Raw genomic sequence first — 25,739 nt, 5'->3', positions numbered from 1 at the left:
CTTCTTGAGTATCACAAGAGCAGCACTGATCTTGAGTTCATGGAACGTAGACAAAATATGTGCAAGAATCAGTGCTACGAAACTGTGGCAGATGGATAGCTATGTTTTGGAGGACTTTGATTGTTCAGTCTCGGAGTCATCCTGTGAGAGGTGGTCTGCACATGGCTTTTGACTTCCACTGACTTTTGTGGATGTTTCTGTTTGATCCTCAGTGCTTTGGTGTGTGACCTGGGCTTGGAGAATTAAATAAGACTATTTACATTTTGTTGTTTAGTTCTAACAGGGTTATTCAGGCCATCATTAGTTATGTCAAGAACTGAAAAGGAAAAATGTTGACAATATCTGAATCGATATATAGCAGCTAGTTAAAAATAATTTTTTTGTATCAAGCAGAAATTAAAAGTAAGCTCACCAAAAACAATTTAAGAAATTAAGTTTTTTAAATGTTTTACTTTTGCTGGAGAAATACCATTTTTGAATGATTTTTAAAAACTGGGTTACGTTGCTATTATGTGTTTATATAAGTTGATAATTTGCATATGTAATTTTAGAACATTATAGTTTATGTAAGTAAATAAGTTACATTAAAAGTTACTCAGGGCCGGCCGGTGGCATTAGCGGTTAAGTTTGCATGCTACTTTTCGGCGGCCCAGGGTTCACCAGTTTGGATCCTGGGCGTGGACCTTCGCACCACTTATCAAACCATGCTGTGGCAGGCATCCCACATTTAAAATAGAGGAAGATGGGCACAGATGTTAGCTCAGGGCCGCTCTTCCTCAGCAAAAAGAGGAGGATTGGTGGTGGATGTTAGCTCAGGGCTAACCTTCCTCAAAAAAATAAATAAATGAAAAAAAATAAAGTTATTCAAAAAGAAGTTGTAAATTTAGGTTAAATGTTTATAGCAGCATCCAGTATTAATAATATGAACTTAGAGAAGTATTCTAATTAGTGTTATTTTAACCAATAATTGACATCTTACATATTTTATCTTTAATACTATTAGTGGAATGTAAGGAAATTTTTCCTATACAGAATTTGAGACAAAAACAAGATTTTTGTGAGAATTTGAGTCCCTTTGAAAATATGTAAAGCTTGCTTAGGTATCCCTGAAGTTAAACTTTTCCTTGAGGAGATAAGGAAGTTTAAGGAAATGAAGCTTGTTGGACAGACTTTTGGGAGGGAAAGACTGTTGGTTTGTCTAAGACTTATGGAGGCACAGTTTTGGTTCCTGTATCCCTTTATCACCAAATCTCTTCCAGAATCCAAGAGCATATCTATAACAGATCTATTAATTTTTTTGTGTTATAATTTTGTATAACTTTATATTTTAGACTTTCTCTCTTATTTTTACCTCTGCATATAAATTTTCCAGTGAAGAATTACGTCATTAGAAAGCTATTCTTAAAAATTTTTTAAATTTTATTGAGGCCTTAATAGTTTATAACATTGTGAAATTTCAGTTGTACGTTATTGTCAGTCACCATATAAATAAATATGCCCCTTCACCCCTTATGCCCAACTCCTAATCCCCTTCCCCTTTGTTAACCACTAAACTGTTCTCTTTGTCCATCTGTTAGTTTATCTTCCACATATGAGTGAAATCATATGGTGTTTGTCTTTCTCTGTCTGGCTTATTTTGCTTAACATAATACCCTCAGGGTCCATCCATGTTGTTGCAAATGGGATGATTTTGTCTTTTTTTTTTTTTTATTTTTTAAGGATTGGCATCTGGGCTAACAACTGTTGCCAACCTTTTTTTTTTTTTCTGCTTTATTTCCCAAACCGCCCCCTCCCCCGCCCCCCCGCAACATAGTTGTATATCTTAGTTGCAGGTCCTTCTAGTTGTGGGATGTGGAACGCCGCCTCAACGTGGCCTGACGAGTGGTGCCATATCCACGCCCAGGATCTGAACCCTGGGCCGCCGCAGCGGAGCACGCAAACTTAACCACTCGGCCATGGAGCCGGCCCCAGATTTTGTCTTTTTTTATGGCTAAGGAGTAGTCCATTGTAAATATATACCACATCTTATTTATCCAATCACCAGTTGATGGGCACTTGGGTTGCCTCTACTTCTTGGCTATAGTGAATAATGCTGCAATGAACACAGGGGTGCGTAAGTCTCTTTGAATTGTTGATTTCAAGTTCTTTGGATAAATATCCAGTTGTGAGATACCTGGGTCATATGGTATTTCTATTTCTAATGTTTTTTTTTTTTTGAGGAAGGTTAGCCCTGAGCTAACATCTGCTGCCAATCCTTCTCTTTTTGCTGAGGAACACTGGCCCTGAGCTAACATCCATGCCCACCTTCCTCTTTATATGTGGGACGCCTACCACAGCATGGTTTGACAAGCAGTGCATAGGTCTGCACCTGGGATCCGAACCAGTGAACCCTGGGCTGCTGAACTGGAACATGTGAACTTAACCATTACGCCACCAGGCTGGCCCCTCTTTTTAATTTTTTGATTAAATCTCCATGTTGTTTTCCATAGTGGCTGCACCAGTTTACATTCCCACCAGCGGTGTATGAGGGTTCCCTTTTCTCCACAACCTCTCCAACATTTGTTATTTTTTGTCTTGGTTATTATAGCTATTCTAATGGGTGTATGGTGATATCTTAGTGTAGTTTTGATTTGCGTTTTCCTGATGATCAGTGATGTTGAGCATCTTTTCATGTGCCTCTTGGCCATCTGTATATCCTCTTTGGAGAAATATCTGTTCATATTCTCTGCCCATTTTTTGATTGGGTTGTTTGGTTTTTTTGTTGTTGAGTAATGTGAGTTCTTTATATAGTACGGAGATTAACCCCTTGTTGGATATATGATTTGCAGATATTTTCTCCCAGTTGGTGGCTTGTCTTTTGTTTTGATCCTGGTTTCCTTTGCCTTGCAGAAACTCTTTAGTCTGATGAAGTCCTACTTGTTTATTTTTTCTTTTGTTTCCCTTGTCTGAGTAGACATATTTGACAAGATCCTTCTAAGAGCGATGTCAAAGAGTGTGTTACCTGTATATTTTTTTTTTAGGAGTTTTATGGTTTCGGGTCTTACCTTCAAGTCTTTGATCCATTTTGAGTTAATTTTTGTGTATGGTGAAAGATAATGGTCTACTTCCATTCCTTTGCATGTGGCTGTCCAGTTCTCCCAACACCGTTTATTGAAGAGACTTTCCTTTCTCCATTGTATGTTCTTGGCTGCTTTGTAGAAGATTAGCTGTCTGTAGATGTGTGGTTTTATTTCTGGGCTTTCAATTCTGTTCCATTGATCTGTCTGTGTTTTTTTGCTGGTACCATGCTGTTTTGTTTACTATAGCTTTGTAGTATATTTTGAAGTCAGGGATTTTGATGCCTCCAGCTTTGTTCTTTTTCCTCAGGATTGCTTTAGAAATTCGGGGTCTTTTGTTGGCCCATATGAATTTTAGGATTCTTTGTTATGTTTCTGTGAAGAATGTCAGTGGGATGCTGATTGGGATTGCACTGAATTTCTAGATTGCTTTAGGTAGTATGGACATTTTAATTATATTTAGCCTTCGAATCCATGTGCATGGAATTCCTTTCCATTTCTTTATGTCATCATCGATTTCTTTCAATAATGTCTTACAGTTTTCACTATATAGGTCTTTCACTTCCTTGGTTAAATTTATTCCTAGATATTTTGTTCTTTTTGTTGCAGTTGTAAACAGGATTGATTTTTGAGTTCTCTTTCTGTTAGTTCATTATTAGGGTATAGAAATGCAACTGATTTTTGTAAGTTGATTTTGTACCCTGCAACTTTGCTGTAGTTGTTGATTATTTCTTATAGTTTTCCGATGGATTCTTTAGGGTTTTCTATATATAAAATCATGTCATCTGCAAACAGTGAGAGTTTCACTTCTTCATTGCCTATTTGGATCTCTTTTATTTGTTTCTCTTGCCTAATTGCTCTGCTAAAAACCTCCAGTACTATGTTGAGTAAGAATGATGAGAGTGGGCACTCTTGTCTTGTTCCTCTTCTCAGAAGGATGGCTTTCAGTTTTTCCCCATTGAGTATGATGTTGGCTGTGGGTTTGTCATAAATGGCCTTTATCATGTTCAGGTACTTTTCTTCTATGCCCATTATATTCAGAGTTTCTATCATAAATGGATGTTGGATCTTGTCATATGCTTTCTCAGCATCTACTGAGATAATCATGTGGTTTTTATTCCTCATTTTGTTTATGTCATGTATCACATTGATTGATTTGTGGATATTGAACCATCCTGCTAAGGTGTGTATTAAGATTAGTTTGGCACTGGTATTTAGGATGAATTAGAGGGAAATCGTGTGAGCAGCAAAGCCAGCTAGAGCTAATCTAAATCTCAGTAAATCTGAGGTGTAGTAGAAGCAGTAGGAATGTTGAGAATACGCATGAGAAAGATTAGGGAGATTAGCTGACAATACTTGGTGACTTAGCAGGTAAGAGGTCTTTAAGTTTTGAAGGCCTGGGAGGCTAGTGATGTTACTAAACAGAGGGAACAGAAGAGGAGCAGGTTAGTTCAGAGAACAGTAAGGAAGGAAGTTAGGCTTGGTTGGAACAAAAGGTTGATGCTTTGAAGTAAAGGTAGTAGTAAAGAAGTGGAGTAGGACCAGATTATGGAACAAGACTAGTTCTTAGCTACTGCTTCTGCCAGGCATTTCCCAGAAGCTTATGCTCTTTATTATTGAAAACTTGCTTGTCACCATTCTTTAAGCAAAGACCTAGAACACTCAAGTTTCTTTATGGTGGTACTGTGGCAAGTATGTAGGACTTTCAATTAAAATATGGGTTTTCTGTCATACTCGCTGTCGTAATATGGAAATAATTATTTAGAAGGTATTAGCTGAACAAAACAAGTATTTGTTTTGTTGAAGCAAGTAATACCTATATTTATAGTGGGAAACCATTGCATTGTTTTATTTAAAAGCTTCTCCTGGGGCCAGCCCCCGTGGTTTAGTGGTTAAGTTCAGTGCATTCTGCTTTGGCAGCCCGGGTTTAGTTCCCAGGCATGGACCTACATCATTTATCTATCAGTGGCCATGCTGTGGCGGTGGCTCACATACAAAATAGAGGAAGATTGGCAACTGATATTAGCTCAGGGCGAATCTTCTTCAGCAAAAAAGAAAAGAAAAGAAAAGAAAAGAAAGCTTATTCTGAAGCAAAAGCACTTGGAAGTGTTTCCAAGAGAATACTTCATAGGGCTTTCCAGGTGGATACTGTGGATACAAAAGTCCATACTGGACTCCAAAGTGTAGTTGCATAAAAAGCAGGTAGTAATAAAAATCAAACTTGAAAATACTTTTTAAAAAGAAATATTGAAAAGAAGTAATATGCAAATAGTTTGGGTTTTAAAATGAATGAGGAAAAGACTGTTCTGGGAAGAAAAATTAATAATAAAAATATTTATAAGATATTTAGAGTGATGAGGAAAAATGTCAGATGATTTTCTTGGTTAACACTGGAAAGCAGCGTTAAAATATTTCAAGTAGTTACTAAAACTGATTTACTTTTTCTTTGGAATTGAGAAATATAAATTTCGGTTTAGAAAATGACGAGCATTTGCTATAGTCCAGTAGTAGGGGACCTTGAAAACTAATTAAATATTACAATCAACAAGCAATTAATTCCCTTCATAAGAAAACTGTAATAGTCTCCAATTCTGGATTTTCTTGTAATAGAAATTTACATCTGGAGTGAATAGTACTCTTTTTCCTCAACTAAACCTGACTTGGAGGAAATAATGCTAATTTGTTTCTAATGTATTACCTTTATGCTTAACCCCAAGTTGTTGTACCTTAGCTGGCAACAAGAAGAATTAGTGAAGCAGTTCCAAGAGAATGAAGATGTGGTTTAGAAGAAAGGGCAGTGATGGGGAAGGATGGAAGTAGTAGATGAGAAAAACAGGGCAGGAAACCTTTTATCAATCCTGTTGTGTTTTTTTTTCCCCAAAATGGAAAAGCTTCACTATTTTCTAAGTATAATATAAAAATATTTCTCAGTGAAAAATTCAGACAACACAAACTATAAAAGATTCTGAAAATCCCCCCAGTTCTACAATCCAGACATAATGATGTAGGCTTCTAGCCTTTTTATCTATTTCTCTTTGTTTTTACTGAAAAAAGATCATTCATGTTGTTTTGAAACTTTACTTTTCACTTAATAATAAACTGTGTGCCTCCTTTTTGCATCAGCAAATACTGTGTTTTAGGCATTGTACTGGGTGCGGTGGATATAATAGACGTGTTCTCTGCCTTCAGAGATTAGAGTCTAGTAGAGGGTTTGTATATGTTAATTATGGTGTTGTATGATCAGTGCTAAAAAGTCAGGGATAGCTTCTCTGTTGAGATTCACAGAACAGTGCTTCTGCAACATTTGAGAAATAGCTGTGGTCTCCCTATGGTAGTGTTCTAATAACCAGTTCATCATAGTATAACCTCTGGATAATATTTTAGAATATGGAATTGCTTCAGAAAGGAAAAAGGTTGACTCTGGATTCTTCTTTCATATTTCATGTATAACCAATCAGGCTCAATTCCTTAAGCTTCCTGAAGAATACAGTGTTTCATCTTTCTACTGATAACTAAATTCTTAAGAATTGAAGCAATACCTAAAATGACAATTGGTTTTTCACTGATAATATTTTGGTTTTATTTAATTTGAAGTTAGAGTAAATTATTTTACTCATTCCTGGGCTCATTCAGAAATATGTATATACCAACACACTAATGTCTGTGTCAGGTATAAAATTCATCTTCCCCATTTTTGTTTTAAATTTTTATTTTGAAATAATTATAGATTCACAAGAAGTAGCAAAAAAAATGTACAAGGAGTTCCTGTGTACTTTTCACACAGGTTCCCCCAATGGTAACATCTTGCACATGGTACAATATCAAATCCAGAAAATAGACGTTGGTGCAGTCCAGTTTGTTCAAATTTCACCAATTTTACAAACACTCATTTGTGTGTGGGTATATATAGTTCTATGTAATTATATCACATGTAGATTTATACAACCACCACTCAAAACAGAATTGTTCCACCACAAGGCTTCCTTTATAGCCACATTTTCTTTCTTCCTTTCTTCCTTCCATTCCTAACAACTGGCAACCACTAATCTGTTTTCTGTCTCTAATTTTATTTCAAAAATGTTACATAAAAGGAATCATACAGTGTGTAACCTTTTAAGAATGGGTTTTTTTCCCCACTGACCTTAATTCCCTTGAGGTCCACCCAAATTGTTGCATATATCAATAGTTTATTCCTTTTTCTTGCTGCATAGTAAGTATTTCACGGTATGGGTGTACTAAAGGTTAACCATTCACTCTTTGAAGGACAGTTGGGTTATTTCCAGTTTGGGGCTATTACAAATGAAGCTGCTATGTGGAATTTGAAATGTTTACAGGTTTTTATTTGAACATATGTTTTCATTTTTCAGGGGTAAGTGTCCAAGAGTATAAATGCTGGGTTGCATGGTAAGTGCATGTTTAGTTTCATAAGAAACTGCCAAAATATTTCCTGAAGTGACTCTACCATTTTATGTCCCACTAGCCGTGTATGAGTGATCCAGTTTCTCTGTATCCTTGCCAGCATTTGGTGTTGTAACTATTTTTTATTTTAGCCATTCTGGTAGGTGTGTAATGATATCTCATTATGGTTTTAAGTTGAATTTCCCTAATGGTAATGATGTAGAACATCTGTTCATGTGCTTATTTGCCATCCACATACTTTCTTCATTGAAATGTCTGTTCATGTCATTTGCCCATTTTCTAATTAAATTGGGTTTTTTTACTGTTGAGCTTTGAGAATTCTTTATATATTGTAGTCCTTTTTTGGATATGTAGTTTGTATGTATTTTCTCCCCATCTGTAGCTTATTTTTTCATCCCCTTAACAGGGTCTTGTGTAGAGCAAAAGTTTTCTTTTTGATTAGGTTCAGTTGATCAGTTTTTCCTTTTATGGGTCATGCATTTGGTGTCGTGTGAAAATTCTTTGTCTAGCTCTAGGTCCTGAAGATTTTCTCATAATTTGAAAAGCTTTATAGTTTTTTACAGTTATGTTCATATAATTACCTGTTTGTCCCAATTGCTCCAGCACTGTTTATTTAAAAGGCTTGCTTTTCCCTATTGAATTCCTTTTGCACCTTTGTGAAAAATCACCTGGACTTGTTTTGGTGTATTTCTAGCATCTCTCTTCCGCTGATCTTTGTGTCTTTCCCTCCACCAATACCATGCAGTGTTGATTACTGTAGCTATATAGTAAGCATTAACATAGCTAGCTTTATTCTTTTTCAAAATTGTTTTAGTGCTTTGCCTTTCCATGTAAATTTTAGACTAAGCTCATCTCTGTCTACAAAAAGACCTTGCTGGATTTTCATAGTAATTAAGTTATATTTAGATTAATTTTGGAAGAATTGACCTTTTTACTAAGTTGAGCTTTCCAATCCATGAACATGGTATACTTCTCCATTTATGTAGGTCTTTGATTTCTTTCACCAGCATTTGATAATTTCAGCATACAGATCCTTGTATGTTTTATTAGATTTATACCTAAGCATGTCATTTTCTTTGGAGTGGTTGTAAATGGTATTGTGTTTCTAATTTCGTTTCCAATTTGTTTTTGAATACCAAGCAAGAATCCAGCAAAATAGAACTCTAAAATGTGACTTGAAGCTCAGGGCTTTTCTTTCAGCTTTCTCCTACAAATGGCTTTACTAGTCCTTTTAGAATTAAAATAAGGGTGGAAAGGATAGGTTTATTAGTCCATCAACCCACTTGATGTCAGATGTAGAAACAATCCCTTTTACAAACATCTGATCATTATTGCCACTTGAAAACTTCCAGCATTGGGGAGTAGTCTCTTTCTTTATATATAAGGGAGTTCATTTCAGTGTCAGACAACTGATTCTCATTGTTGATTTTCCTGTTGACTCATGGTCATTGAAGACCCCCAAATTTTTTCCCTACCCTGTATTTTCTCGCTCTCTTCTTTCAGATGCAGGGATCCAGAGTCCATCTCAATGTGCCGACTCTCATATAACATCACCTTAGGTCTGGATTCTTTATTCTGTGCCCTCGCCTCAGATATACGTTAAGTGTAGTATGGCTCCAGTTTCTAATGACAAGCCTTCCCGAAGCCCACACATCTCAAGTGATGGGAGTGCAGAAGCAGAAAGTTGCCTGAGGAATTCTACCGCCTTGTAGGCGAAGAGTGGCTTGTCTAGATGGTATGAAGGAAATGACCAATAATACACCAAACTCCAAGCACTGGACTCTCCTATATGCTATTTTAATTAAGTTTTGAGATGTTACTTAAATTATTTCTACAAATGAAGAAATGGGCTCAAAGGAGTTTTGATTTCCCAAGATCACCCAGTTGGCAAATGGTCCAGGGATAATGGACGACATAATCTCAAATTGTGTTGGTTAAGAATTAAGATTCTGGAACCACATTCTAGGCTTAAACAATCACTGTCTTGGGTAGGTAGAGGAGTGGAACAAGCTCCCAGGTGCTTATTTAGAATTCCAAACTTTCAGAATGATCTTTGCCCCTATATTTTGAGCACTTTGTAGTTAGAATGCATGTTTGGGCAACAGATGAATAAGTACACATACTCCAGTGCAAGACAGAATGAGATACACTAAGTGTGGAGAACTATGGGTTTTCGAATGGAAGGGAGAGCACACTTGGCTAAGATGAGATCAGTGAAGGCTTTAAGGATTAGACAGCATTTACAATGACTGGTAGATAAGTAAGATTTTCTTTGATTGTAACTTTTATTATAGATACTCAGTGCAGTATTCATTGCTCATCTTATATGGCTGTCCACAACTATAATGCAATTTGAGCAACACTGATTGTATACTATTTTACTTCAGATGAAAAACCATTACATGCTGAATCAATTTCTTTTAAAATTTCAAATAAAGAATTTTCATTTGGAGAGGCATACAATTATAGTTTCTCAATTTTTGTCTATTTTAAGACGTAATAACAATGCTTAAGAAAGATAAATATACTTAACATAAAATTACATTGCAATTTGTCATTTATTTCACTGCTATTTCAACCACTCATTTACCCTCTGTCTTGATATTCACCTTAACAACATATTAATGATCCAAATGCAAATGAGAGTGAAACTCTAGTCTTAGTTAAATATTGCAGTATTTTAAAAGTTTATATAATTAAAAACTGAAGACAAAACCAGCTGTTAAGTGATAAATAGCTTACTCAATTTTAGCATAATGTTGGTTTTCAAATTGAATACTGACATTAAAAAACCATGAGGCAGATAAACAATATGCCTTTAGAAATATTAAAGAATTTAGTTCTTTGCTTACAAGTTTTACTTTTTTTGGTTTATACAGGTAACATGCTTAAATAATCCTGCTCTTTTCACTTTGTATCTATAAAAATAAAATTGTCCTCAATATTCCTAAATTTTTTGTTGTCCAAAGAAGGCCATTATTAAATGGTAAGAAGTTACTGAATCATAGGCTTAAAATCAGTGGCACAAATCATTTGTAGATGATGTAACAAACTGTTAGGTAAGAGAGTACAGTACAGTAACCAGACACACATAAGAGGTAGAATTCTTAATCACAGTTTTATAGAAAAGATGCAGTAGTTTGTATCTGTACTGTTTTATTAGTTACAATATTTTAAGTTTGCTTCTCATGAGTTTTACAGAAGGGGGAAAAGGAAGGGCTCTTCATAGGCAATGATCTTACTGGCCTTTGTTTTGCATGTGTTACATGGGCTACTCCTGGACACTTAGAGCATTTTCATGGCCAACTAAAGTGATTGATCATTATATGGCATTTACCTCATTTTTGAACAGCTTCAAAATAGGTAAATCTAAGCTTCTCTTCTACCAAGGGCGTAAGAAAGAGGGAAATAAATCTCTTTTTGTACCACTCTGTGTAAATTATAAATGAAACCATTCTCTCTGGATATCATTATTGCTTATTAAGAATTCCAGCAGTACTAACCTACAGAGTGGTTTTACATTCATAAGCTGATTGTTTCTAACTCACATTTGTCATAACAGCATTACAAATGGATATAACCTAAAAATTCTAATTAATTCATGATGTAGCTAAATTACTAGTATTTGAGTAAGACTCCACAGACTGCAATAAGCTAGGATGGCAGAGACTTCATATATATAGTTATTCACATATTGAGTATTTAAACGGGATTCTGTGGGCTTCCAATCCTTACTTGAATGTCGATAAATAAAGTGATCAGAAAGGTCATTTTATGAAAGCTATAATAAAAATTATAATAAATATATGTACCCAGTGCTAAACCTTACAGTAGGGCTTATATTTCATAAAATATACCTGAATACTTAGATAATTCAAAACAAAACAATTGTAAAAAACCCACAGTACAGTTTTTTCCAATTAACTAGAAATTAATCTCATGGTTTATATTAGGATTGAGTCATTATGATGAACCAATCAGATTCTGGATATTTACAGTTTAAGTGAACTTAATTTTTATCAGATGTTCTCAAGCTTACCTCAATTCTTTTTTTTATTAGTTTTATTAGTTCTTATTGATTTTGAGAACTCAGAAAAGGAGATATTTATTTACATTAGGCCCAGATCCTTTTACCAATATTTCCCTCACAATTGCTGGTAATAATGTATTATCCAAGTCAGTAATCTTGTTAAAATTAACATAATACTATTGACAGATAATATAAAAATAAAATTATTTTCCCTCACATTTAATTTTAAAATCCTATTACCTTAGTTAAGAATTAGAATGTGTCCTTATGGTGGTTAAGCAACCTTTAGCTGTTCTTCACTTCAAAGAGGAAATTTGTCCTAATTTTAATAAGTTGACTTAGCATTTATAAGAATTATCAAAATGTCAGCTTTTGGGAACGCAGGCTAAGTATATAAAACTAATACTTTTTGCTAATATTTTAAATTGAAATATATTTAGTTATAAAAATCTCACAAATCTTTCACATCTATGCTTCTATTTACATTATAGGAGAGATGCATATGCAAAAAGAGAAAAGTTGAGTCTTTGTTTTCTAAAGGTATATTCAATTCATGATTAGGTAATTCTCAGGTGATTTATAACTTATATTGAAAACTGCTACAATTCATTTGTAATTGTGACATTTATGAAGAAACTTCTAGGTAAGAGAATGTTTTAAAAGCATTGTTCAGTGTTGCATTTAGGCCCAAAGTTCATTTATTTAAATCACCTATGATATCTGAAAAATTTTTTTCAAACTCCGGGAAATGCTGTTATTAATATGGCTTCATTCAGTTACACCTCTGCAAAATATTTCTGTTCTACACCTAAGTACAACTAGAGCAATAAGACTACTTACACAGACGAAAGTGAAGACTTTCCGTTCACATTAATATACTTTTTTCACACCTATGGTAATGCCTGAAAACATTTTGGAAAAAACTATTAATGGTCTTGACTGTAACAGTTCATTGCATTTTCCCGTCTCTTTTTTTCAATGTTAACTACTCTAATTTGGAGTTTTAAGTTCTACTTTTCCTCTTATCTTCAAATAGGCTCTTCAGCATATACACTTGAATGGCTGACACCACCACCATTACCACTAAATTAACCATAGACCAGAAATTGACTCTATCAAAGTTGCTTTCTTGTATGTTTCGATCACGAGCCTCAAATGCTCTAAGCAGAGTTTGGATATGACCACTTTTGCTTAGTCTGGACTTGATACTGTTGATGGATTCCTGGAGAGAAATAAAATAATTTTACTGTAAAAGAATGCTCAGTAATTTTATTTATTTATTTTTGATGAGAAATATGCACACTGAGCTAACATCTGTGCCAATCTTTCTCTATTTTGTATGCCAGAAGCCTCTACAGCATGGCTGCTGAGTGGAGTAGGTCTGCACCTGGGATCCAAACCTGTGAACCTGGGCCACCAAAGCAGAGCATGCAGAACTTTAACCATTTGGCAATGGGGCTGGCCCCCATAATTTTAAGTTAACTTAAAAATGTGCTTCATAGTACCCTGATATTCTTATTCATTTGGTATCCAAACACAATTTTAATTAAGGGAGAAGTACTATTTAGATTACCTAAAGATCTTCTGTAAGGTTATATGACAATTACCCTGATATATCTGAATTGTTTATAAATAGTTATTTAACAAGGGAGCAAAGCTACATGAATTGAAAATAAACAAAATGAAAATATATTTGAGTGGCACAGCACCAGGAATTTTACATATATTCTGTCTTTCTTAGCTCTCACAACCATAAGAAAATGACTTAAGTTTAAAAAACTGAACTGATAACAGCTTGTAGTTATTTACCTTTATATAACGCATTGTGTGTTTATAATATTTTCTACTTTGAATGTTGACCTGGTCCAATTTAGTATCTAGCAAAAACACCTAATGTTTTAATCTCACAAATAGTAGTGAAACTAGAAAATATTTCAATTTTAGATGTGTATACTACAGATCCAAAAGAATAGTCTAGAGGTCAGCCCTGTGGCTGAGTGGTTAAAGTTCCGCGCCCTGTGCTTCGGTGGCCCAGGTTCGCACGTTCAGATCTGGGTGCGGACCTACTCCATTAGTCAGCCATGCTGTGGAGACATGCCACATACAAAGTAGAGGAAAACTGGCACAGATGTTAGCTTAGGGCTAATTTTCCTCAAGCCAAAAACAAAAAAAGGATTGGCAACGGATGTTAGCTCAGGGTGAATTTTCCTCACACACAGAAAAGAATAGTCTCTTTTTAATGCAAAAATGTTCTAAGATCACATTCATAGAACAAGCTTACCAAGATACATTCTAAGTTGCTTATCTTCTAAAAAAAAACTATTTTTATAGTAGGGTTTTGTTGAGAAGTGATTTAAAAACTATAAAAGGGCTATATGAATTAAGGTAAGATTAAGTTGAGATTTGAAATGACGTCAAAATATTTAGGGCAAAAATAAGAAAATATAGCAAAAGATCTTCCTGGTTAGTCAACTTGCTTTTTTAAAAATCATTTAAGCAAAAAATAAACTCAAAATTTTAGACTGCTCTGCTAAACATACAAAACTACACAGTGTAATATTTATCAAATGGGCATATTTGTAAAGCAGTGATAACCCAGTAATGCAAATACTTCCCAGAAAAATACAGGATTCAGGTCACCAAATAAAAAGACCATGCATAATTCTTTTCAGTATCATAATGATGATAGTCAGATACAAAATTATTTAAGTTTGCTGTTGTGATACAAAATTTTGGAGGAGTAAATGGAAAATCCTGAAAGACATTTTATTTTTCTTAAAAAAGGACTTATAAGTATTTTAAGCCATATTTAAATCTGAACTTTCTGGTCATTTTGTTTAACTGTGTGAATGAAGTCAATCTCTTGAGAATGCAGTGAGTACTAATAAGATTTATAAACTACTTGTATTTTGTTCTTATTGGCAAAATAAATTTAAAATGGAAGAATGTATTAAAATGATTGAGATTTTAAAAATGGGTAGGAAGAAGACTGGACTAGTAGTGGAACTATGGATATATCATTTCCATTTTAAGCCAGTTCCTTACCTATAAAATGGAATGAAAGGGGAAAATGAGGGAGGTTGGAGCTAGACTAATGATAACTAAGTCTTCTTCCAATTCTAAAATTCAGCTAAGTTTAATATACATATGAAATCATGGTGAGATAAAAAACTGTCATGGTAAAAATTTATGCTGGGGCTGGCCCTGTGATATAGTAGTTAAGCCTGGTACACTCTGCTTCAGCAGCCTGGGTTTGTGGGTCTGGATCCTGGGTGCAGACCTACACCACTTGTTGAGTCATGTTTTGGTGGTGACCCACATACAAAATAGAGGAAGACTGGCATAGATGTTAGCTCGGAGCTAACCTTCCTCGACAAAAAAAAAGAGGAAGATTGGCAGATTGGCAATGGATGTTAGCTCAGATCAAACCTCCCCACCAAAAAAAAAAAAAAAAAATTTATGCCAATCAAACCTAATCCTTTTAGTTTCAAAGTAACACCAATGGAAAAAAGGTAAGAAAACTAGCATTTATTTTGTGCCAGACACTAAAGCACTTATACACATGCTATGTCACATTTCATCCTCACAACTCTAGAGGTATTATGCCCATTTTGCAGGTGAGGAAACCAAGGCTCAGAGAGCTCAGTCACTAAGGAATTACATATATGACATCATTTAATTTTCTGACTCTTCAAGCTAACTGATCTACACTATGTCTCTTCTGCTAAAATTTGATAATTGCTTTCCTAAGAAACCTCAAGTGATCAAAATATCACATAAAAAAAAGTTTCAGGTTTTAAGAGTATTAGAGGTTATACAGTTTCAAACTTGCAATAACCATGTTATTTCTCGTGCAAGTATGTGTGCTATTTACAGATATCACTCGCCAAGTTAATTACATCATTTGTTTATATCTAGCTGTGGATGAAGGATAACAATCTTTTCCTCCTATCACTGACAGTGCTATTATTAGCAAATAGGTTCTTAGACGTGCATATTTCATTATGCATGTTTATGATTAACAAAGCATAAAGTGATTCAAGCAAAGAAGCCATATTCCAAAGGTTTTTACTGCTAAGTGCAGTGCTAATTTCTGATAACTGCTAGGTCTGGTCTGAATAATGTCAACAGTGTTCCCAAATTAAGTAATATTAAATTTAATGTTATAAAAACTATGCTGTGGGAAAAATGCCTGTACTTCTTAGGTTTGCTGATTACTCACTTTTATTCTATGTGCAAGTACACTACAGATCATTACAGTCTTCTGTTTGTGAATATTCTAAGGGAGTTTTATAGTTAAGAGCCTGTGTTCAAATTCTAGTTGTTGTTCTCTCTGGTTATGTTACGTAATCTCCCTAAGCCACAATTTCCTCATTGGAAAGAGGGAGAGAAATAATCCTCATAGAGTTAATTAAGGATTACATGAGCAAATGCAGAAAAAATGCTTAGCTCTGTGCCTATCATATAGTAAGGCCTCTGGATGTTAATTTTTATTATTTTATTAAAAGACCATACTGACCAGGATGTCTTCCAGTTTCATATCCAACATATCTGTGCCAGTAATATATTTCTTCCAGTCCTCTTGTTCTTCCTCCTGTTCTCCCATATTATCCAGAATTAATTCAAAGAAAATCACCTTCTCAGAAATGGTGCTGAATGTATTATCAAAGCAGAACATGTAGTCACCAACTTCAGTCTCTACCCTGTATTAAAAACGTACATGTCTTCAGTTATTTGTATTTCTATTTGGCATGAAAGGAAAAAATGCTATTGATAAAGAGAAGAAATAACACGGTTTGTAATAATTGGACAGCTTACTGATAGACTTCCCTAGCATTGAAACATTTATAATTTCTTGGGCAAGAGGCAACCTGGAAATAGATACTCAAGTACCTGCAACTTAGATGTGCTTGGCATTTACTCAGTAAGTTACAGTAAATGATCTTGACTTAAGTTTTGGAAAAGGATAGGATTAAAAACCTACATAACTGATACCTCACGATGAACTTTAATATTTATACTTTATTAAAATTAACTTATCATGAATTTAATTCATATGCAAATAGGACTACAAACCTCCTCCCTTTCATTGAGATTAATCTGTAAAGTAAGTTTAGTTTTGTTTTTAAAAGCAACGATGGATTGTTCTAACTGCATTCTTCTAGGCTTCCTACTGATTAAGTACATCTTTGTGACCTAGTTTACAAAGGATAGGATGAGGTCTGTGGCCAACAACCAGAGCTTTACCTTTAGTGGCCTTACCTTTACTGAATAAATGCCACTCACATCTAAACTAAACTTAAGATCTTGGTCTCATTAGCTTCACATTCAAGATAATTGGCCTGAGCAGAGTTAATTTAGCAAAGTGGTTTTCTAATTTTTCTTTGTGGAGAGTAACTTTAACAAGCAAAATATTGCACTTAGTTTTCAAGGTAAGTAAAATAACGTTCACATAGATTGATACTTGCTCATAATCACATAACCTGTTATAGGCATAGATGAAGCTTGGTTTTTTGATTCTCAAGTTAATTGATGTTTCTACAATACTGCTAAGAGCCTGTCTGCATTCTTTGCAATCTCCTCAGTCATGACAAAGCTTTGTCTTTTGAGGATGTATTTAATTTTTGGAAGGAGCCTGAAGCAAACACTGGTGAATACAGTGGGGAACAATGTTAAAAGGAAAAAAACAAAACAAACGTCATAATTATTATGTAAAGTTAAGTTTTTAGTTTAACTTTTAATTTTGTTTAGTCTTAATTTTATTTAACTCAACTTTATGTTAGCCATTCTTAACCCTGCATTGGATAAAAAGGGTAAGCTTTGTACCTGCTCTTTTTATATGTAAAGCAGATAGGCATACAGTACAAAAATGGATATGTAGTATATCTGTGGTATTAAAATTTCATGGGAGAATGATTAGGAAAAAATTGTCTTAAAAGGCTGCCTGAGGATGGGGTAAAAATGAAACAAGTCTGAGAAGCACTGACTCAAATGTATGAGCTTTTGCATATGTACAAAAAACTTTCTCACTTTATAGTTATTCCTATATTAGCTCTATATTCCTGTGTTCCTATATATTCCTACATTCCTATATTAATCTTTCTAAATCTGTGTTGACTACTTTTAGTAAAAAGAAATTTTTTTACTACAAATGATACAAAATATTATCCAAATAAAAATGCATAGAATAAATGTTCCTTTCAAGTAGAATAAAGACGTAGCATAAGTAATGCAAAATATGTAAGTTCTGGTGTGAGTTAGGGTGATATTTATTCAGTTGTCTAGAAAAATGTATTTATATATGACTCCTCATTCCAGGCAGTGCTACACATATAGCTGTTACTTAAGCTGTTTAAGGCTCTGTTTGGAGACAGTTTTACTAGCCCTCACTTGTGGAAGTACAGTGTTTGTTTCAAAGATTTAACTTAAGAAAAAAACTATTTCAGTGCCATAACTGAGAGTTTAGTTGTCTTTAAAAAGTCAATACAGCTAAAGATAAAATTTTTATTGAAATCTAATTTATAGAAAGTAGATTTCTAAATTTGGGTAGTGATTAAGACTCAGCTGGACTGCCTGGTGTGTAACCTTCATCGACTTACTTAAGGGCTCTATGCCTCAAGTTCCTCATCAAGGTAATGGTAATACCATGTACCTCGTAGGATTGCGGTGAAGAATTAACAAAATTAATACATGTAGAGTGCTTAGAACAGTGGCCTGGTACATCAGAAGGACTCAACAAATAAATAAAAACTCTTGTTCATAAACCTATCAAAGAGAAAGCATAGTTAATTCCAAGTATATCAATCTAAACTGACTTTCTAAATTACTATTTCTGTTTATCAATAGTTTATGCAAACATGTTTTCTGAGCTCTGCATAGGTAGGATGCCATTTTAAAAAGCACTTTGAAATGAATTTCTTAAAAAATTATAGTTGAGACATTTTTTCCCCCTCATTCATCCATTAATTACATGCCAGGTACTTTGGTTAACAAAGACCAATAATTATAATAATAACTAGTACTTACATAGTGCTATGTGCCAGGGATGTTCTAAGCATCATATGGTAGAAAGCAAGAATTTTGGTCCATCCTGCCTCCTCCTCTTAATAAATGTGTATCCCTGCAGACTTATTTAACTTCTCTGAGCCTCCTTGTCTGTAAAGATTCCTTGTCTGTAAAATGGGAATTGGGGAATCAAAGAATCTATCTCATAGTGGATTGGAATGATTAATTTGGAAGCATATAAAATGCAAAACCTAGTTTATGGCAAATATTAAGACACTCTGTATTTGCTCTTCTTCCTGTAAACTCACCGTTTAGTTTTAACAGAATAATAGTACTGAGTAAAGAGAGTGCTATAGTAAAATAATAGAATGGAACAGGGAAACACACCAGTGAGATGTGAAAAAAGGGAAGTGAGATGTAAGAGAATAAATGGCCTTTTGTCAAACTCTAAACTCAGAGTCACAAAAAAGTATTCTCTTTCTATATGGTTTCCTATGGTCAGATCTTTTACTTTCAGGTCTTCAAATTATCTAAGAGTGAGGTCTGAGTAAAAAAACAATCACACACACAGAAAGATGTATGGTACTGTTTTAAGAAAGAAAACAATGGGCAAAGATGACATAGCCAGCAGCTCAAGAAACCAGGATACATACCTGGAACAGGAACTTTTAATTGAAATAGAAAGGCTGTGCTAGCTAGAAAGGGAGGTTTAAAATGCCACAATAGGTTGAATGAATACCTAGGGAATACTCATTTATTTAACCAAAGCAAAGAAAAAATTTAGGATCAATACAAAAATGCCTAAACAAAAAGAAAAAGGTTAATATGAGACATTTTAGTTTAAGATAGACAACTATCAAGGACTGTTTAAAATGTTCATATGAAATCATTTAATACTGATATTTAGTATCAAATGTGCCAAATTTCCCTGCCCTACAGATAGCCCTCTAGTATTATTCAGCCCAAGAATCTCAACTAAGAGGTTACTTACGTGTGAACTCCATCTGATTTTCTTTGTTCAAAAACTAAGGTTCTTCCTTCTGGAGAGGCAAGATGGAAATCAATATCTAATCCTGCTCCATCTAAAACCTGTAGAAAAGCACACAAGAAAAGAACACATATTACAAATTCTGAAAATAAACAATTATATAAAGTGGATCTTATGATGAAAAGATTTTCTTTTCTAAAGCTAGTGGGGTAAGGAAGTCAACGGACTCATGTTAGGACTAGAAAGGAGCAGAAAGATCATTTAGTTCAATTCCATTCATTTTTGGATCTTATCTCTTTCTTACCAATCCCTGTTGCCACCACCTAAATTTAGGCCTTATGGGTATTACTGAAATAATCCTAAAGGAGTGCCTTCATTGAGAAGCCCTGTAGAGTGGAAAGACACACAGAAGGGATTTCAAATGGTGGAACTTTTTACTTAGGCAATTTAGGGCATGCTATGTAACTTTTCTGAGTTTGTTTCCTCTTCAATAAAATAAGAATAATAATTAGCTACTTCTTAGCCTGGAACTCAAGGCCTCTATGGCCTGACTCCAACTGACTTCTTCAATGTATTCACCTACTATTCCCCAATATGAACTGTATATTCCAAGTACGCCATTTACTTATGACCTATGAACACAATGTGTTCCTTTACAATCTCCAAATATGCTGCTGCTGCTGCTGATAGCAGCTAACAATTACAATTTATGCCACACATTGTTTTAAGTGGTTTATGTGGATTAATTCCTCACAACAACTCTAAAAGGTAGGTCCTATTAGTAGTCTCATTTTAGTTAATAAAAAGAAAACCCCACACACAGACAAAACTGAGGCACAGAGAAGCAATTTTCCCAAGGTGATACAATCAATAAGTAGCATGGTCAAAATCTGAACGCAGCAATCTGCCTCCAATGGCTACTCTTCCTCCGCTATAACACCCATTTTATTTTTCTTGGTGGCTTTAATGGAATGATATAAAAGATTACCTACTCCTCTGCTCTACTTACTGATCAAGAGAACTGGTTTCAAATGAGTAGATAAATATACATAATTCTTTTTCTTCTTTAAATCCCAATGAAATTAAGAAAACATAATACAAATAATCCATAACAACACTGGAAATATAGGAAGGCTGTTAACAGACTTGAAAAGTAAGAAATTTCTGGAAGATATTCCAGTAAGCAAAAGGATATATCTAGCTACCAATATCTATCAATCTCAAAATTTGCAATTAAATAGACTAGAGAAACACCAAAAATTTGTTGAAATTGATGCCCTCTTTTTCATATCATCTCAGAGGATGAAATTCTGAAAAAACAGTTAATATTAACAGACAAAAATGTTTCCTCAGATAAATATATATCCTCAGAGAAATTCACGAACGTAAAATCCATAAAAAAATGATGCTGATGTGAAAGTTTCTAGAAAAAACAAAAATGTGATTGCCAAAATAAAGCCTTAACAAATGTAATGACAGCAGAATGAACATGGATGGAGACTGAAAATCAGAGAACAGAAGGAGCCAAGGAGTTCTCAGAACAAGGTGAAAAAGTACAGTAGATGAAAATTATGAGGGCAATGCTAAGACCTTTCATTAAGGACAGTTAAAGATTTTAAATACCCATCTAAGAAGCATTTTAAAAGGAGAGAACCAAGAGAAATAAAGGGAGGATATCATCAAATAAGAGCAGAAATTCCTGCTTCAAAAGATAAAAATCTTTAGACTGAAAGGGTCTAAAAGACGTGAAGCAAGATAAATGAAAAAAGATCCAAAAATCCTACTGGGTTTTCCGAAGGATTTAAGAACAACCTAGAAATTTCCAACGAGATGTAGGAGAGAACTGCAAGATAACAAGAATTGGTATTGGCATCAGAATTCTTACATTTAACACTAGATGCAAAGAACTACAATGTTCCCAAGTAAAATAATTATATTTACTGAAGTGAAAGCAAAAAGTAAAGCCGTTTTCAGAGATCTAAGGACTCAGAGCATTCTAAAAGAATTACTCAAGGTTATCCTCAGAAAAAGATATCCATTAAATCAGAAAACAAGAGATATAACTAAGCAAGGATTTCAGTAAAACAAAGTTTAAAAGATATTATTGGTAGTGGCTGTCAGGCTCAATGAAATTGTTAAATACAGTGTTTAAGAATACAGAAGCTAATTTAAAATATATATTATATATTTAAAATATAAAAAAGATACCATAATCTGAAACTAAACTTGCCAATGAGTTCAGTGGAACATGACAGGTGAGTGCCACTTTCCCGTCTGTACTGCTGTTGTAGTAGTCTTTCAGTTCCTGAAAAGGTATTCTTCGGTCTTCTTCCTCAACGCCTTGGCATATGCTGTTATTTTTTTTTTTTTTTTTAAAGATTGGCCCTGAGCTAACAACTGTTGCCAATCTTTTTTCTTCCTTCTTCTCCCCAAAGCCCCCCAGTACGTAGTGTATATTCTAGTTGTAGGTCCCTCTGGTTGTGCCATGTGGGACACCGCTTCAGCATGGCCTGATGAGCAGTGCCATGTCCATGCCCAGGATCTGCCCTGGGGAAACCCTGGGCCACAGAAGCGGAGGGCGCAAACTTAACCACTGAGCCACAGGGCTGGCCCCTGCTGTTCTTTTTACCCATCGCCTTGTTCCACTCACCGCTTATGCCTAGTATGCCTGATTCTTCTACAGATCTGAACTGCAGTCCTTGGAATTGTCTTCTCTCAATTCCCAAATGAAATAGAGTCTCATAGCTTTATGCACTTACCTTCATAGCACTTATTAGACTTATAATTTCACATTTATTTGTGTAATAATGTGACTGTCCCCATACTAGATTGTATGAGAGTACAAAATATACTTTTACTCACATTGTATCCTTAGCACCTAGCATAATGCTTACACAAATTAAGCACTCAATAGTTATTTAAATTTTTTGATGAATGATCTATTTTATTCATAAGATACATGTATTGACATTGAAAATTTCCAAGAACTTAATATAATGTGGGGCTGATCAATTATCCTAAAAGTGTCCGCCCAAACCTGAAAAGTAAGAAATGGTTAAAATTTTTCAAAATGTCACAATAACTCAAGGGCAATGTCTAGAATGTCCCCTGACATTTTCAAAACTAAGACAACAATCAGTAGCTTGTAGTTACTGGAAAATTAGTCATGGAGTTGGAAAATGCAAACAAAGGTTGAAGATGATTTCTACCCTACAAACCCCTCTGACATTGTCTAGGACTACAGTAAAATGATTTCACTTCTCTCCTCAATCAAAACAATTAAACTGGGAGCCAGCCAGGTGGCGTAGTGGTTGAGTTCCCATGCTCCACTTCAGCAGCCAGGGGTTCGCAGGTTTGGATCTGGAGCACGGACCTAGCACGGCTCTCAAGCCACACTGTGGCAGCATCCCACATAAAATAGAGGAAGATTCACACAGATGTTAGCTCAGCGACAATCTTACTCAAGCAAAAAGAAGATTTGGCAGCAGATGTTAGCTGAGGGCCAGTCTTCCTCAAACACAAAAAACAACACACAAAAAAACCCCCAAATTGTTTAGGGAGAATGCTTTGGGGAACAGTGCCTTTAAGAGTGACTAAAGATGCAAAGTATAAAGCAAACCAAGCCAGTATATAACTCTAGAAGTGTAAATGTAAAAAAGCCAATATTCACTGAATATTTACTATGTGTCAGGGATGGTCTATGAATACTTATTAACTCAGTTTTTCAAATCAACTCTATGGGGTAATTACTGTTATTCTCTCTCTTTTACACGAGAGGTTAAGTAACTTGTTCAAAATCACACAGGTAGTGACAGAGTCAGGATTTCAACTCAAGTATCTTATCTCTAGAGCTGGAACTCTTAATCATAAGAGGTCAGCAGTTAAAATAGATTTCTTCCCTAATACCTGGGTAAATACTGAGGAATTTTTGAATAATACAAATTGTTTCTTACCTGGACTATTTCACTAACCTCCTAGTTGGTTTCCTTGCCTCTAATTTTGCCCTCCTTAAATCCATCTTCCACACTGTACCCAGTGATCTGAAAAACATTTTTGACTATGTTACCACACTGCTTAAATCTTCAAAGGCCCTTGTACCGAATAAGGGCAAAGCTACTTAGCATGGAACACAAGGCTAGGATTCATGATCCACGACCCAGCGTCCTGACCTTTCCAATCTTTTTTTTCCTCCTCCTCCCACCACACACTTTATAGTCTTAAAGTCTAATAAAAACTCAGCACTTGTAGTGTCCACTACATACTGCCCACTGCCAAAACTCACACTACGCATTTTCAGAACTCTCTATTTATTTCGTTCCTTTTCCTAAAATGTCCCTCCTTCCTTGCATTCTTGTCTCACTTAAGCATCTTTCTTGATTCAAATTTATTTTCTCCAGGAAGCCTTTCTGAAACCCCAGAGAATTAGCCCTCCTCTAATAGCACTTAACCATACTTTATTGAAATTATCTGTTTATGAGCCAGTATCTCTTAATTATTAAGATCTTTGAAAACAGGGACTTCTTCTCTTCCCCCTCCAACACTGGCACATGGTAATTGTTCCGTAAATGAACTTTTGGACAGGAAATCAAGAAATATTGAGTTCTAATCTCAGTTTTCCTCACTATGTGACTTTACTCTATGCTTACCTTATGCATCTATAAATAATCTAATTCTAAAGTTACTTCGGATGAGAATTCTACCTAACTTTTTTTTTTGCTCTATATATGAGAGTAAAAAGATTCTCTATATCAACTTTAAAAAACTAACATCTGATTATAAATTAACTTCTAAATTAAAAGATGAACCACACCAATGCATCTTTTTTGCAGTGCTACCTAGAAACACTGAAATTTGCGGTGTGGAACTAACAAGATTTCTTCTAAGAAATTACCCTCTACCAGAATGACTACATAAATTGAGGCAACTCGCTATATAATATGCAGATACTAAAAAGAAAACAATTATATGGAAGAAATGCTTACAATGCTGAATGAAAGAAAGGTTATAAAGTTTTAATATACAACTAGACCTTACTTGATGTAAAACTAATAGATATGTAACTGGGAAGGAAATGTACCATTAAATACATCAATAGCCTCTTTCAAAATATTCCAAAATCGGATTTAGTGATAATCACACGGTCACAATTCAAAAATCCTTAAGCAATGACAGTCAAGATTTGTAATACCGGAATTGGGTGAGGGTGGTGAGAGTGAATAAAACAAGTGTCATCATCTCGTCCAATGATGAAGCCGAACGTGTATCAGTCCTGTATTGTGAAATTCTCGGTCCTGGAGCGTGTACTGGCTGGCAAAGCGATGGGCGAATTATGAAACAAAGAGGAAAAAACCCCGGCATCACCAGTGCTGGCCTCTTTCCCACCGGAGGAAAGGGGAGAGGGCGGGTAGTCAATCCCAGGTCCAGCCCTACTTCTGGGTCCCCGGCCCAAGAGTCTCGCCGCGTGCGCCTGCGCGCTTTGGCCGCCTCCCCGGGCGGCCCTCGCCTCTCCAGCACCCTAGTAGTCAACAAGAAGTTTCTAAGCGGGTGAGAGGCGACGACGCGCTGCATCGGGGATAAAGGCAGGAGGCTAGCTCACCCTCCACACTTACTTGGTACTCGATCTCCAGCGAGGCCTTCAGGGGCATGGGCTGGTAGAAACACTCCTTCTGGCCGGCCGGAAGGGTGAACGTGAAGTCGCTGTCTAAGGAGGGCGCGAAGCCGGCCGCCCCCGGCAGCAGCACTGGGGGCAGAGCGGCCAGGAGGAGCACTGGGAAGGGCAGCCAGATCTTGTCGCCCATCCCTGCCGGGGCGATCTCGGGCTGGAAAAGGCGTGGGATGCGTGGCACCTAAGCTCCGCTTTTCCTCCCTGGACTCCTCGTGGTTGGCAGCGAAACCTGGAGCCTGAAGAAACTCCAGGCGGCGGCCGTGGCGGGGGCAACGCTCCCTCAAAAGGGAAACGCCGGCCTCCAAAGGGTGGGGACTGAGGGCGGGGCCAGCAGTTCCGTTCCGCAGCCTCCTGGGCCTCGGCCTCCTCCGGCCCGGAGTGAGTACGGCCCGCCTCACACTCAGACGGCCGCAGGTTCCCATGGCTTCCTCCACACCAATAGGCGTCTTGGGAGTAATTGTGGGAAATGTAGTTCCCAGCGAGCCGCCTCTGACGCGTTCGCAGACCACGATCCCCGACAGGCCCCGCGCCTCGTGCGTCGCCTCACGCAGAGCCTGCGCGGGGGGCGGGGCTGCG

The 25,739-nt window shown here is 35.9% G+C and overlaps 1 protein-coding gene across 1 annotated transcript; it reads right to left on the bottom strand.

Annotated features, from left to right (window-relative positions):
- Positions 1-9,741: 9,741 nt before the first annotated feature.
- On the bottom strand, positions 9,742-25,730 carry TMED5 (transmembrane p24 trafficking protein 5). The gene is made up of 4 exons (XM_008529287.2): positions 25,108-25,730; positions 19,502-19,599; positions 16,025-16,208; positions 9,742-12,727 (listed from the first exon to the last, which is right to left on the bottom strand). Exons 1-4 carry the CDS (start codon positions 25,294-25,296, stop codon positions 12,509-12,511), a joined length of 690 nt encoding a protein of 229 aa, XP_008527509.1. The 5' UTR covers positions 25,297-25,730; the 3' UTR covers positions 9,742-12,508.
- Positions 25,731-25,739: the final 9 nt, after the last annotated feature.

Source organism: Equus przewalskii, chromosome 24 (genome assembly GCF_037783145.1).
Source record: "Equus przewalskii isolate Varuska chromosome 24, EquPr2, whole genome shotgun sequence".
Lineage (NCBI taxonomy): Eukaryota > Metazoa > Chordata > Mammalia > Perissodactyla > Equidae > Equus > Equus przewalskii.
This window is presented reverse-complemented; position numbering and strand designations above follow the sequence as displayed.